Here is a 15,212-nt window from a genome sequence, read left to right as displayed (position 1 = left end):
GGACATGACTCAATTCTATGTGCCTGCTCGACCACTCCGCTCTGCGGCAGCAGGGCGCCTTGTAACCCCTCCCACCCGCCCAAAGGGATCACAGAGCTTCTCCACCCTAGCTCCCCAGTGGTGGAACAAACTCCCCGTCCCTCTCCGAACCTCCCCCTCACTATCCATCTTCCGCCGTGGCCTGAAGACTCATCTCTTCAGACTATACCTAGACTAACCACCACCACGCTGTATTAAAAAAAAAAAAAAAAAAACCCTTTTTCCTGTCACTTGTTACATGTTGCCCCATCCCTGCACTTCTTGGTAATTTGTATTTGTCCTAATACTGTAGCTTATTCTTCTGCCTAGTTGGCTTTGCAGATGTTAGACCAGAATAGTGTTCATTGTTCTCGGCTAGAAATAGCTGTACAAAATAAGTAATCGTACCTTACTGAACCGTTGTTCAGCAGTTGTCTACGATCATGAAAATGCACTTTTTTGTACGTCGCTTTGGATAAAAGCATCTGCCAAATGAATGTAATGGAAGGATCTACATCAAGAAGCATGTGAAGGGTTAATTTGTGACTGCGTGGACCACACTACACTAAGGGCCATATTTACCAAGGATTTTAGGTGCTTTTATAGATACCAATGAGACAGATAGCGTTTTTCCATATATACTAAGGTGCTGCGCTGGTAAAACAAGAAAAATGCGGCATTCCTAAAATTAGTGTGTTTGGGTTAATGCATATGTATCTTAGGACATTGTAACTTTAGACACAATGAAAATGTATGCATATGACCTGCTACAGGTGATTTTTCACAGCTGGTGGCCATTGCTGCAAAGGTAATTGCGTCTGTTTTTCTAACGTCTGAGCCTAGCACTATAACATTTTCCAAACAGGTTTGACATGTCAGTAGTCATTAGCCGTTTCAGTTACATTCATAAGTTATTTGAGTCAGATACAATTAAAACCAAGGTATGCATTCCAATGTAAAATTCATATCACCTAGCCCGTATGATTGTATTGGGTGCGGAATAATTGTAACAGTAAATGGAAACGCCCTATAATGTGCATACACAATGTTAATCAAGGAAACACATTTACATTGGTAACGTGTGACCAGCAACATCCTCAGATTATGAAGCATGGAGCTTTATTCATAAAAAAAAGACTACGTAAAAAACAGACACACAACAAGCAACTTTGTAATTTACCATGAAGTGAGCTGTGGTAACATCCAAAAAGATGAAGAAAGCTTCTTTTGTTTGTTTATTAACACCCAGGTAAGCTTTTACAAAGCAAATATCTGACCACGGACCAATCTGGTGTGTGCTTATTATAAATGCCTGTGACCAGGTAACAGTCTCTTTTCTATTAACACAGCATCCAGAAGATGAGGCTACATCAACACAGCAAGCAAATTGGCTGAACACCTTTAACATTAAACAACAAATTAACTAAAAATGTCAAACATGTTGATGAGTAAAATTAACATTTATTAAAGAAATTAAACACCACTTCAAATCCCTAATGTCTCCTCAAAAGAGCACTACATGTAAATGGTTTTAAACATCATCTAGGGTCCCTCATTTCAAAATCAGAAGCTCCTTCCATGACCTATCTGGGTACCAACCCGTTTTATCTTAGATGGCATTCTGTAAACATGTAACAGCAAAAAAGCGCATTGTTCGTTATAGCAACGGTATAATTAACAGCTGCCATATATTTATACAGATTGGGACAACATGGTCTTTTTTTTGGTCACGCAGCACCCAATTCCCACTAGAACACAAACTGAAACCATACTCACAACCAACCAACTTTTTAAGGACAGCTCATTTTTTAAATGACGGGACATTTTTAATTTCGTTCATTACAAATAAAAATAAAGCTTTATATCTGAAAATAACTTCCGGAACATTTTTTATTTATTTAGCTTGCTCAAAAACAATTTTTGGAAATATTTCTCGCAAAGGTTATCACATTGTTCTGTTCCTTTGAGAAGGGGTAGAGGACTGAATTGCACATGTACAACCCTGAAATGACTACAGTAGCCACATCATACATTGCTATTGATCGTGTTACATACACTGCCTGGCCAAACAAAAGTTGCCGTTTGGATTTTTTTGGACAGTGCCCACTGTACAAGCCTCTGGAGGCAGTGTTATGATCTGGGGTTGCTTCAATTGGTCAGGTCTAGGCTCAGCAACGTTATGCGGCAATCAAATGTCAGCTGAGTATCTGAATGTACTGAATGACCAGGTTATCCCATCAATGGATTTTTTCTTCCCTGACGGCACAGGCATATTCCAGGACGACAATGCCAAGATTCATCAGGCTCAAATTGTGAAAGAGTGGTTCTGGGAGCATGAGGAATCATTTTCACAAATGAATTGGCCACCACAGAGTCCTGACCTTAACCTCATTGAAAGTCTTTGGGATGTGCTGGAGAAGACTTTATGGAGTGGTTCAACTCTCCTGTCGTCAATAAAAGATAATGCAATTCTGGACGTAAATAAATGTTGTGACGTTGCATAAGGTTGTTGAAACCATGCCACGACGTGCCGTAATCGAAATCGTGCCATAATCAAAGCTAAAGGCGGTCCAACAAAATATTAGAGTGTGCGACCTTTTTTTTGGCCAGGCAGTGTAGCCTATATCAAGCCTTAGATTTATGGTGTTTCTCCCTATGTTTGTAATAGGAAGAGAATCTTTGTAATCATTATGAGACACACATCTCCTTCAACTTTAGGAACAGTTGCCTATTAGAGATCTTTAGGAAAAGTTGCCTGTTAGAGAAGTTGAGAGACTCTGAAGATGATTGCCATTGGGTATTAAAGTCGGACTGAAATTGCTTTGTTTATATTTTGTACTACCCTTGGTGGTAAAATGGTAAAAATTTGAATTATAAGAATTGGTGTTTTAAAAATCACTGCGCCTATTACAGCGTGTATTTGCTTATGATTTACATTGTGGGCTAGGCTGCATTTGCCACAGTCAAGTCTGGTAAACATGGCACCTTGCAAGTGGCATTGTTGTGTTGAAGGATGCACAAATACTGACTCACTACACGCAATCCCGAAGGACACAAATGTAAAAAACAAGTGGGTAGAATTTTTATCAGGTTCATTAGTGTCAAACAACACAAGAGTCTGCAGTCTGCATTTTAAACCAGATGACTTTTTGAATTGGACGCAAAAACAGAGTGGATTTTGTAAAGAACTGCGACTGAGCCCTGGAGCAGTCCCCACTGTCCAGTTGTAGTGGGGTTGTCTATGCGTTGTGTTTCCTTGTGAAGATGACACGACAACTGCTGCGCGGGATCTGCATTTATTACTGTACAGAGCGATAAAAAGATTGTTGGAAACACGTTCGCTCGCAACTTTGCTCTCAATGGCGCGATAAACGGATATTGTTGGTAACAGGCTCGCTCGCAACTATGCCTGTTAAAATATCCAGAACGTCTTTTAATGTATGTATGTAAAGCACATGTACTTTTCCTATACTGTACAAAATAAAAGAAAATGTATATTATTCTGAAAATGGCACGGTATTATCACTTCGGCCAAGGCTGTAGTTGACTAGCACCATATAGCAACTTTAGCAAATAGCTATAATAAAAAAATGCACGACAGAATGCAACTTAAAGATACGTTTATCAGTCCCCACAATTCGATCAAGCACAGTACGGAGGATAACCACAAAGTAAGTTTCTTATATTATTATATTTTGGATGTATAATTACTGAGTGTATGAATTACCATCGCCTGGCTTACAAGGAGGATAGCTAACAGCTACATTCGCTAACGTTAGCTGGCATAGCTGAAAAGCAATCTTAGCATCAACATAATTATCACACGAAATATAAAGCAACAATTCAGGAAAGCCGAATATTATTTATCTAGCTAGCTACGGAGATTTGTTTACTTTGTGCAATATGACAACTCATTTAGCTTTACCTATCTACTGAAATGTAGCCTGTCACCCTATTATTTGATCATGATGCCTGTCGCAGTCAACATTTTCAGACGGTCCGCCCACTAGCTGTCACTCAAAACGCAAGGAGTACGCCCTCGACCCCACCCACCCACCATCTGGCCTCCATAGTAACATGAGTCACATTTTTGTGATATGTCCAAAAGTATAATTTTTAATTTATCATTAAAAAACAAAACAAAACAAAAAAAAAAAACATTTAAAAACAATTTTGCAATGGTATAGAATATAAATAATGATACAGTATTTCAAATTTCAGTCTGACTTTAAATAAGAAAATGTGAAAAAGTGCTTCCACCTTATATAACAATGATGTTGGAGTGGCGCTCTGGACCCTGCCTAACCCGGTCAAATCACTTGCTTATGCTTAAGGTCCCTCAGGCTTGGTCAGAAATTGGAAAGTCAGCACTCCATTTTAGTGCCCCATCCTCCTGGAATGAACTTCAACAATTGCTTAAAATCAGTTCTCTACCAACTTATGGGCAGTTTAGATCGCTGGTTTTGAACATTTCTGTCTCTGATTGTATCTGTTTTTGATCCTATCTGTGCTTGATTTTATTTATTTTATTTTATTTTAATCTAGTTATTTATTACATACTATGTTGGTTTTACTGTTGCTATATTCTGTGATCTTTTATTATACTTATTGTGTCTTAAATGTTTTTGTAATCTCGGCTACATTGAAAGTGAGGGCCTGGCCCTCAATTGTACCTCCTAGAATTAAATAAAGGTTATGATGATGATGTTGCAGAGCAGTCATTGCAAAGTTGTTGAAAACAGAAAAAAGCAGAATAAATCAGTTATTAATGTAAATTTATTTAAATGATTAATAGATGATGAAATATTATTGAAATTGAATTATTTTCTTATATGTAACAAAAATCTTGGCAGCATCCTGGACACCGCCATCTCAATTTTACCCCACCTCTATCATCCGAATTGCCTATTTCTACCTGCATAACAATTCTAGACTCCGTCCCTCACTGTCCCGGTCCAGCACTGAAACACTTGATCATGCTCTAGTTACTTCCTACCCAGACTACTGTAACTCCATGGTATCCTGCTCAATAAGCTCCAACTGGTTTTTTCAAAAAAGTTCACATACATCTAGGCTAAAGATATCCAAACTCAGTTTTTCACAACTTCACACATTTCATGTTACCATACATTTCTTTTGGCAAGTCAATTGGGGCATCTACTTTGTTCACATCAGAGGTAATTTTAAATCAATCGATTAGAGACAGATTTATTTCTGCTTTAATTCACTATATCAGAATTCCAGTGGGTCAAAAGTTTACATGCACCAAGTTGACTGTCTCTTTATACAGTCTGGAAGATTCCAGAAATTGATGCAATAACTTTTTGGAAGCTTCTGATTGGCCAATTGTCATAATTAGAGGTTAACTGGGAGTTAATTGGCACCTGTGGCTGTATTTAAGAGCCTGCCTTTAGAGTCACTGCCTTTTTGCCTCTGATACCATGGGAAAATCCAAGCAACTCAGCTAAGACCTCAGGAAAAAAAATTTGTCGACCTCCACGAGTCTAGTTCCTCCTTAGGAGCAATTTCCAAACAACTGAAGGTACCACAAGCATCTTTTACAAACAACTACATGCAAATATACAAATCTTGGGACCACAGAGACACTGCATCGTTCAGGAAGGAAGCACAAATGAACTCCCACGGCTGAACGAACTTTGGTCCGTTAGGTTCAACTGAACCCCAAGACAACAACAAAGGAACTGGTGAAGGAGTTGGAGGCATCAGGTACCAAAGTATCTACATCCACCATTAAGAGAATCCTACATCGCCATGGCCTGAAAGGCTGTCGCACACGGAAGAAGCCCCTACTCCAAGATCGGCATTAAAAAGCCAGAATGAAGTTTGCAGGTGATCACCATGACAAAGATCTAGCCTTCTGGAAGAGTGTTCTCTGGTCAGATGAAACAAAACTGGAACTGTTTGGCTATAATGATCAGTGCTATGTATGGAGGAAAAAGTGTGAGACTTTTATTCCGAAGAACACCATCCCAACTGTGAAAAATGGGAGTGGCGGCATCATGTTGTGGAGGTGTTTTGCTGGAAAAGGGACTGGTGCACTTCAGAAAATAGATGGCATCATAAGGAAGGAGCTTTATCTAAAAATACTCAAGCAACACTCCAAGACATCAGCTAGAAAGTTAAAACTTGGTTGCAACTGGGTCTTCCAGCAGAACAATGATCCTAAGCATACCTCGAAAAGTTTTAACAAAATGGCTTAAAGACAACGAAGTGAAAGTATTGGAGTGGCCATCACAAAGCCCTGACTTGAATCCCATAGAAAATTTGTGGACTGAACTGAAAAAGTGTGTCTGAGCAAGGCCTACAAACCTGACACCACACCAGTTACACCAGTTCTGTCAGGAGAAATGGGGAAATATTCCAGCAAAGTATTGTGAGAAGCTTGTGGAAGGCTACCCCAAGCGTATGATTCAAATTATGCAATTAAAAGGCAATGACACCAAATACTAACAATGCGTATGTAAACTTTTGACCCACTGAAAATATGATATATTACATAAAAGCGGAAATAAATCTATATAAGTCTATTATTTTGAAATTATCTCTTATGGAAATATAGTAGATACCCTAAATGACACAGGAGATGTATGGTAACATGAAATGCGTGGAGTTGTGAAAAATTGAGTTTGACTCCCCCATCCAATTGACTATTAGCAAAGTCCCGCCCTCCTTAGCAACTGTTGCTATGCACTACAAAAGAAGATGGAGTCAGCTGGCAGCATCTGCTTGCATGAATTACCGATGGAAACTACAAATGGTTTTTGGAAGTATAATCCAGTTTTTTAAAAAAGTGGTTCGGCTTGATATATTTGTAAATAATGTATAAATAGGAAAATATTTATTTCCATCGAACTGTGGAAATATTTAAAAACAAATATGCACCTTTTTAACAAGGTTACATTCACAGGGTTGGGGAAGGTGTCTTTGGTCTTCCATTAATAAAGTTCTGGAAAAGATTATCTGCCATTAGCTACCGAATAATTGTTGGAATAACAATACCACTACTAGGTTTGCAATAAAGTAACATAAACCCAAGAAGCGCTAATGTTAGATATGCTTCTAAAGCTAGTTTGACCTAACATTAGTCTAACTTTTACTACCTGTCAGGCTATGCCCTATTTATGTTGCACCGGTGTGGGGGATTGAATCTGCATAGCCTAATCATGGGCAATATCTACCTATTTTGGCAGCTCTTTCTATACTTCCGTTATTAACAAGCTTTTCCTATTTTTAAAAATAATTTCTTATATTGTCTGTACTAGGTTTTCCCTTCACATACACAAGGATGCCCGCAGGCTAACATTTAATTGCCAGCACGACTGCCTGTCTACTGTGCTGTTAACTGCATTTGACAAATAAACATATATTTTATCATTCGGCTAACTACAGCTAATATACTATACATTTAATCTGATGTTATTAATAGGCAGAATACTCTATATCTTACCATCAAGCAAAAGTGTGTCTGAACGTTTCAGTATTGATGTCATTGAACTGCGAGTGTGGTTGTCCACAAAGTTCTATCCACAGCAGATACTTTTCCAAGTTTGTCTTCAGCTTGGGAGATGGAATAACAATAACACATCCTCCAACCCCCAGGGATAACGTATGTCTGCTTTGTAAGTTATCCAACAACACCTTTTAACTGCCTACAAAAGAAGCTTTGTCAATCATAAATTTGCTAATGGTCAATTCTGCTTTGAATACAAGGTTCTCCTCCTCATGTTCAAAGCACTCCATGGTCTGGCTCCCATCTACCTTTCAAATCTCCTCCTGAATTATCCCTCACTCCTCCTCTGCTGGTCTCCTTATCACCTTCCTCAACCTGACTGTTGAACGGTTCTACTCAGTTTTAGTATTTTAAGGACACTAACGTAAGTTGTGCAAGCCAGTGCATGGTGCAATAAGGCAACGTTTCCATTTGTAATGAGCTGAAGGTGTGGCAAACATGAACAGGAATTAGACAAGACACTTTCCACAGAATCTTCAAATTAATATTTCCATCAAGTATCCTTATTTTGCATTTTTGTTTACATAATGAATGATTTCAGTGATACACTCACTTGCTACTCTCATTTTTGACTGTCTATTTTGCCCTTAATAGACACAGAAGTAACATTCCACTGTTTCTGCTACAGATAACCATTCATTTGTTTCATTTATAAAATGTATGCTGCGTTAATGTCATAATTTTATACTTTGATAAGTATTCCAATAAATAATACTAAAAATATCTAAAATCATCAAATCATCAACATGAGTAAAATAATAATCACTAAGTTCCTAAACTGTCTTGCAGCTGTGCCTCCTCATTCGCTATGCTAAACACACCATTATTGTAATCCATTCAAATTCACAAGCTATGAAAGCAATGAGACCTCATCAACCAAACAACTCAGGACAGTGAAGTCTGCGCACACAGAATGAAGCTAAATGCATGTTAGTATATTCAATTTCTTTGACTTGGCACTCAATATACTTAATATTCAGATGAGTGAAATAAAATAACCTTGAAAGAATCCAAAAATGCAGCATACTTTCATAATCTGCTTTTAAAAGTATATAATAATAAATGTGACAACAGCACAAGTTTCAAAATAATGTGCTTGCAAATGTAACAGTGACAAGCACAGCACAGGCTTAAATAGTAATGAGAGACACTATTTAATGCAAAAAATCATTTTAAAAAATCCATTAGTAGAGCAAATTCAATTAACTTTAAGGTGCAGTAAGATGGAGTAAGTATCGTGTGTAGCTAATTATGGATAAGACCACGCTTTTAAAAATTGAGTTTTAGAATACAGTTGTGCACTTGTGTATTTTACTCTATTAAGCGTTAACCTGGAGAACATTAGTTACCCCTAAAATTACAATTTTATAACTCTATTAAAATAGTAACCATGCCTTCTTTTTAAACTTCTATACAACCTATGCTTCCTTCCATGACAACACCTTCTTTCTCACACAGGCACTTTTTGCAGCTCAAAGAACTTCTAAATTTAAGACCACAAACAACACTGCGTTTTGTCATGTCATTCCAAGGGCTTTGGAGTAAAGGATCACTGGTGCTATTTCTGCTATCTATATGAATTTGAAATGTTCCTTTAATCCATTGGATTAGCATTATAGCACTACAGCATTATAATAAAAAGTACAATAATGAAAAATACAAAGACACTTACCTACACTGTAGCCATACAGAAATCTGCCAAGCAGGATAATCTCAAAGGATTTGACAACAGGAGCCAGAATCATCAGAAAAGCAGCAACAATTGCCACAACATTATTGATCTGTAGGGATTTTTTCCTGCAAAATCACAAATAAGAAAAAAGCAGAGGTTGATTTATAACATTAAAGCAAAATATTCTTATTTTAAGTCTATGCAAAAAATATACAATCATTAATATATTATGGTTATGTACGACATCATTAAGAAATCAATATTTGCCTCACTATAACGAAGAGGTTACATTCAGAATTTGGAGGGTACATACACTCTGCGTATGCTACAGTCTATTTTGATGATGTCATCATCCATAGTGAAACCTGGAAGCAGCATATAGAGCAGTTGGAGGCCGTGCTTGAGTCCCTCAGGTATGTGAGGCTCACAGCCAACCCCATGCGAGCAGTCGGATGGAGGGAGATACGGGACTCATTCCTATCACTTATTTTATCTGTGCTTGTCTCCTCTGTCCTTGCCTGACCCGGAACTTTACATAGGTCTGCCATCTTCAAGGGTATTCCAACCCGTTACATGCTCCTTGAAGGAGCTAGGAAGCTTTCGAAGGCCCATTCAGACCACAGTCCCCTTCAGTGGCTTCAGTACATGAATGATGCCAACACAAAGATCACTTGATGGTATCTAGCTGTACAGATCTTTGTTGTTCGGGGGGGTACGTGGAGGAGTGTGGTTGCATTGCCAGCTACAGGTGAGTAGCGGGCGAGAGTGGTTAAGTCGGACTATAGCCGCAAGTATAGGCTACTGGATAACTGCAACTAATATTGTCTTATATGTTGCCTTATATAGTACAGCCCTAAAGCCCCTCTCTGGGGTTACATAGAAATATTCTCACCTGAAATATAAAACCGTTTTCATTGCTAATTGTGGAGCGAAAATACATTGAACTGCCTTGTTAGTCACATTTTTATGGTAGCTACCTATCCATGATGGCCATTTGGCTGACCTAGGTTATTGGGAAGGAGGCTTAAGCCCTTTGGAATTTAGAAGAAATACCATAATCTGATATTTTCCTTCTTGAGAGGTTGGCACATTCTCGAAAGATTGTTATTGTCGTGTGATTAGCATAGTAGCTAGCCACCGGCTGAATAATGTTCTGTGTGCTGCCATGTTTGTTGATGTGTATTTGTGTTGTAGCTATCTCTTGTTGCTTTGCATGTACTGTAATGTGTGTCTAAGCACAGATGAGATTGCATGGGTACAGGATGGTCCTCGGTCATTCTCTCCTGTTAAGCTAGCTTCTGGTCTATGCTATAGAAATAATGAAGCATGAGTGTCATCTCAAATAAACCTGGTCTTTGTCTCCAGTCAACAGCTACAGTATTTAAGGGTGTGCTGCCATCGTTATATTGCTAATTATATTCTTACTCTTTGAAAGTTACTAGTATCAGTTTCAAAACGGCAGCTCATAGGCCATTTATGCTGAAATTAAATGAAAAAATATAAGTGATAAGAAAAGTTGAAAGTTGCAAACAGGCTCAGAATATGGAGGTGGCGGTGCATGCAAATACAGTGAAACCTGCCTTAGCAGTCACTTTTGTATGCTCCACATGATGGCCATTTTTCATTACACCACTGGGTGGCCACCTTAAACAGGTTTCCCTGCATGCTTTACTCAGAAATCAGCACACTCAATGATGCTGGTGCATACGACCCAATACATGCCAATATGTGACAGTATGCATCCCATCTCAAAAGGGCTGAAATCAAAGACATGTGCGTAACTTAAGTCAGATAATCCCCATTAGCACTGGTAGTTAAACTGACTGCAATATCAGAGATACATTTCTTGTGGCGTACCTGCCGTAGACAACAGAAAGGCTCCCGCTATGGATAGCACCCAGCCAGCCCCCCAGGCTGAACAATGACACAATGGAAGACCAGATCAGCTTTTCAGTAGACTCCTCCACTGGAACCGCATATCTCCACAGCCATGTCTGGTTCACAAAACTCTGTATGTGCTGGAGAAAGGAGTTTTATCATACGTCAATGCCTACATGTAATGAAACCCCCCAAAAAAAGTCCTTGAATCCCCACTGTCCCACTATAAGTACTGGTCTTCTGCACTAGACGTTGTGCAAATGCTCAACGATGAACAAAAAACAAAATATTTTAGACAGTAAAATAAAGTTTCTGACAGTGCAGTCTGCAAGTATTTGGACAGTGGCACGAAAAAAAAACCTGTAGTAAATCACAGCATCATACACCACCAACAGCAAAGTATTGTTCACAATACAATAATATTGTTGTTAAAACAAGTAAAATTTGTAAATCCATGCATACCAGTGTATGGTCCCAGTTGGACTCATATGTCCTCTTAGAATTGAATTAACAGTGTACATTTTACTGTGCGTTTACATGACTGGTACATGCATTTGTGCTGCATTACCTCAAAATGTACTCATACCATTTGACAACATTGTCATTTAAAAGAGAATGACAAAATTACAGATAATTAAATTTACCATTGCTCAACAGCTTTTATTCCTTGTTTGGTTGATGGATAATAGTAAATAAAGCAACTAGTTATAGACTACAATAAATGTGTGTTTATGGATTTGACTGTTTTGTAACACGTAGGGGTGGCACGGCGATGCAGTGGGTAGCAATGTCACCTCACAGCAAGAAGGTCAGGGTTTGAATCCTGCCTGGGTACCCACAGGTATGACTGTATGAGTGAATGGTGTGTGTGCCCTGCGACAGATTGGAGGTCTGTCCATGCGGGGATAGGCTCCAGCACCCCCTGTGACCCTGCCTAGGATAAGCGGGTATAGATGATGAATGGATATAGTGCCTTCAGAAAGCATTCAGACCCCTTCACTTTTTCCACATTTTCTTACGTCATTAAATAGATTTTTTTTCTAATCAATCTACACACAATACCCCATAATGACAAAGCAAAAACAGGTTTTTAGACATTTTAGCAAGTACCTAAATGTGTAATCATTAACTCATATAACATATGTTTTTCTGTAGTCTGCAGTATGTAATATTTTCTTATATGGGGTTGGCATTAATACAATATTCAACAGTCCACCATGTTTTGGCAATGTTCCAGTTCACATCACATCTGGTGCTTGAAACACAAACACCACTGAGCTACCAACCAATGCTTACGCTACAGTGTCAAACATCCTCATTATAAAATAGCACTAACCTATTTAAAGACACTCAATTTAAAAAATAACGTATACAACCGCAATATTTTGAGCAGTAATACTTACATATGAACAGTGAAATCTTATCTGTGTTCAATAGGCATTGTCCTCCACCAGAAAATCAGTCGTTCTCTTCTGACATACTGCAGAATGTCAGCTAGGCCTATCAGCAACCATATGGCTTAGCTATGCTCAGAAGTCCTCAATAATATTGATATTATCCAAAAAAAAAGACAAAACTGATCGGAATATTGACAGTAGACATTGACAGTAGAATGACATGGTATAATTTTAGAAAAATATGTCTTGTTTATTTTGTCATTCAGTGAGCAGCGTTTTCACGGTTGTATTTGCATATCTTAGGGCTATTGTTGGCTTTATCTTGTTGCAATGACGTAATACATATTTTTAGTGGTGAAATTTTTTATGAATTCCCAAATAGACACTATTGTCCAGTGTATCATGCGTGGGGGGTGTAGTTACATATGAGACTGCAGGGAGGGGGTGCTTGGTAAATGGACTACTGGCATGACAATGGTGGTGCTTAGAAACTCCGTTTTCGGCATGGTTGTCCAGAATCGTCTACTATATTGCTAGAACACAGAGGCTTGCACAAAGGGGTTAAGTGTATTAAAGGATGTTTAACTGTTGCCATGTTTGCTGAGACAGTGGGTGACAGTGCCCTCCATGTGCACACAAAATAAAATCACTTGTACTATTGAATTGGGTTGTGCGTCCTCTGTCCAGTTGAGATTTTCTGGGACTCAACACTGTTGATTGAAAAACAATGAATTGCACATGTTCGGAATTGCAAATAATTTCCCTAATTGACTTGTAATCCTTGAAGTGCATTGGGTCCAGGCAGTATTATCTGGGTACCAGATCTATACTGTTATTTGAATAATTATATTCTGTCAAAAGTAACCAGCATTAACTATAGCAATTAATATGTGGTTTTTTGACCAAATTATTCCATTATAAGTTTCATATGCTATTCCAATGCCAATAGAGAGGCAAATAATTTTGGCTGTCACATTTGTTAGTTATTGTGTTAGGACTCAAATCATGAAATTATGAATATAGTATTTACTATGTAAGACCAGGAAATGCTACATTTTGTAAGTTTATTAAGAAGTAATCATTACAATCTCATATGTTCCAGAAATGTAAAAAAAAAGTATCCCACATCAAATATTTAAACTTTTTCATGACCACTCTGCTCAGGACCGTGCACACAACACCAAGACAACATAAACACTGATCTTCGGGGCTAGCAGCGGACCTTCTGGGAATCAGCTAATATGGAAGTGCACACTGAAATCAACACCTTCCTATACTTATAAGCAACTAATCTTGTGTTAGTACGGTCCTTGGGAAATGTGTTAATATGCAGCTGCATACAAGAAACTGAAAGCACCCCTGACAGAACAGCGACGTAAGGCCAATGCACACGCTCTGTCTTACCCCGTCTGTGGGAATTAGGCACAAAGTAGTGTGGAGGTAGTTTGCCCATTGAGAAGATGTCACGGCTACGTTGCTTACCACAGAATCAGATTTGTGTCAAAATTATCAACAAAAAAAGCATCATACTTTAAATGCAGATTTGTGTCAAAATGATCTATCTTTCAACATTTTTGTGAAGAGCCTGTAAGTCTGTTGGCTTATCATTGAGCCATATTGTTGATATCAACTTTCTATTTCATACTTGTCTGCTTTTTAATCAATTACTAATCAGGATTTACTTGTTTATTTGTTTACCTGATTGTACCCCCTGTACTTCTGTCTGGTGAATTACTTGGCTATTCTAACACTTTGGAGAACACTTGAGTCAGAACTACATAGCACCAATCAAGTCAATTAAACAGCCAACTGATTACGCAACTCCCGGTTGCCCATATGACCATATTGATGACTTAGTAAAGTCAGTGATGATTTTCAGTGCTTACTTCTTCTGAGGAGGCCAGGATGGATATTTGAACCCCATACTGAAATGATCCCCCGATCCCCAGCACCAAAGTTAGTAGATAAAGCCTCCAGTATTTTTTCTGAAACAAAAAAAGTTCATAATGATTAGAGAACCCACAGTTATTTAAAAATGCATTAACTAAATAAAGTATACAACAACAAATAGCTAATGCTTCTATGTGAATATCTGATGAACATCAGCCATCCTCCTTCCTTAAATTAATGCATGTCTTATAAGATCAGAGAACATTTACCAGATCCTTCAGTGTATTCTTCATCCTGTGTCTTCACCCTTTCTCCTGGTGTTGCTGGAGATTAATTGCACATAACTTTCCGTAGAACCTCTGGGGATGTTTCTTGGAACTGTGATGGAGGAATATATACCAACACATCTCATGCCCTGTTAAATATTTCTGCGTAGTTGAAGTTAACCTTTGGCAAACATTAATATGTAATGGACATTAACACGAGCAATGTTCAGAGAGAAAAACAGAAAAAGCAGGATTAAACCTGATACTGTAAACTGGATTTTGTCTGTTAAATCTCCACAGTGGAACATCCTCTTCTCTTATCTAACTGCAATTGTCTTTTTGGACATGCCCTGAACAGATATTGTAAAACATTGTTAAACATTGTCCTGACAGTCATGTTGTTTCTTTTCCCACATACTGGACATAAGCAAAGTAACTTTAAAGAAAAAATAAAGATGTAAAATGTTCATATATATATATATATATATATATATATATATATATATAGTGACAATGGTTTCACAGGGAGTATATTGGCAGAAAACATGAGGATACAATAT

The 15,212-nt window shown here is 38.1% G+C and overlaps 1 protein-coding gene across 2 annotated transcripts in view; it reads right to left on the bottom strand.

The window, feature by feature from the left end:
- Nucleotides 1–14,783, bottom strand: part of LOC135233792 (solute carrier family 2, facilitated glucose transporter member 11-like) — a 44,752-nt gene extending 29,969 nt beyond the window's left edge. The window contains exons 1-4 of one of the 2 annotated variants that reach the window (XM_064297696.1): nucleotides 14,656–14,783; nucleotides 14,383–14,481; nucleotides 11,079–11,239; nucleotides 9,222–9,346 (exon numbers count right to left, since the gene is read on the bottom strand). In XM_064297696.1, coding sequence (XP_064153766.1) covers nucleotides 9,222–9,346; nucleotides 11,079–11,239; nucleotides 14,383–14,481; nucleotides 14,656–14,679 — 409 coding nt within the window. In that variant the 5' untranslated portion in view covers nucleotides 14,680–14,783. The remainder of the gene's footprint in view (nucleotides 1–9,221; nucleotides 9,347–11,078; nucleotides 11,240–14,382; nucleotides 14,482–14,655) is intronic. The other variant, XM_064297697.1, reaches the window with a different exon arrangement.
- Nucleotides 14,784–15,212: the final 429 nt, after the last annotated feature.

Source organism: Anguilla rostrata, chromosome 10 (assembly GCF_018555375.3).
Source record: "Anguilla rostrata isolate EN2019 chromosome 10, ASM1855537v3, whole genome shotgun sequence".
In the NCBI taxonomy this organism is placed as follows: domain Eukaryota; kingdom Metazoa; phylum Chordata; class Actinopteri; order Anguilliformes; family Anguillidae; genus Anguilla; species Anguilla rostrata.
The sequence above is the reverse complement of the archived record's forward strand: the minus strand, read 5'-3'. Positions and strand labels throughout refer to the sequence as shown.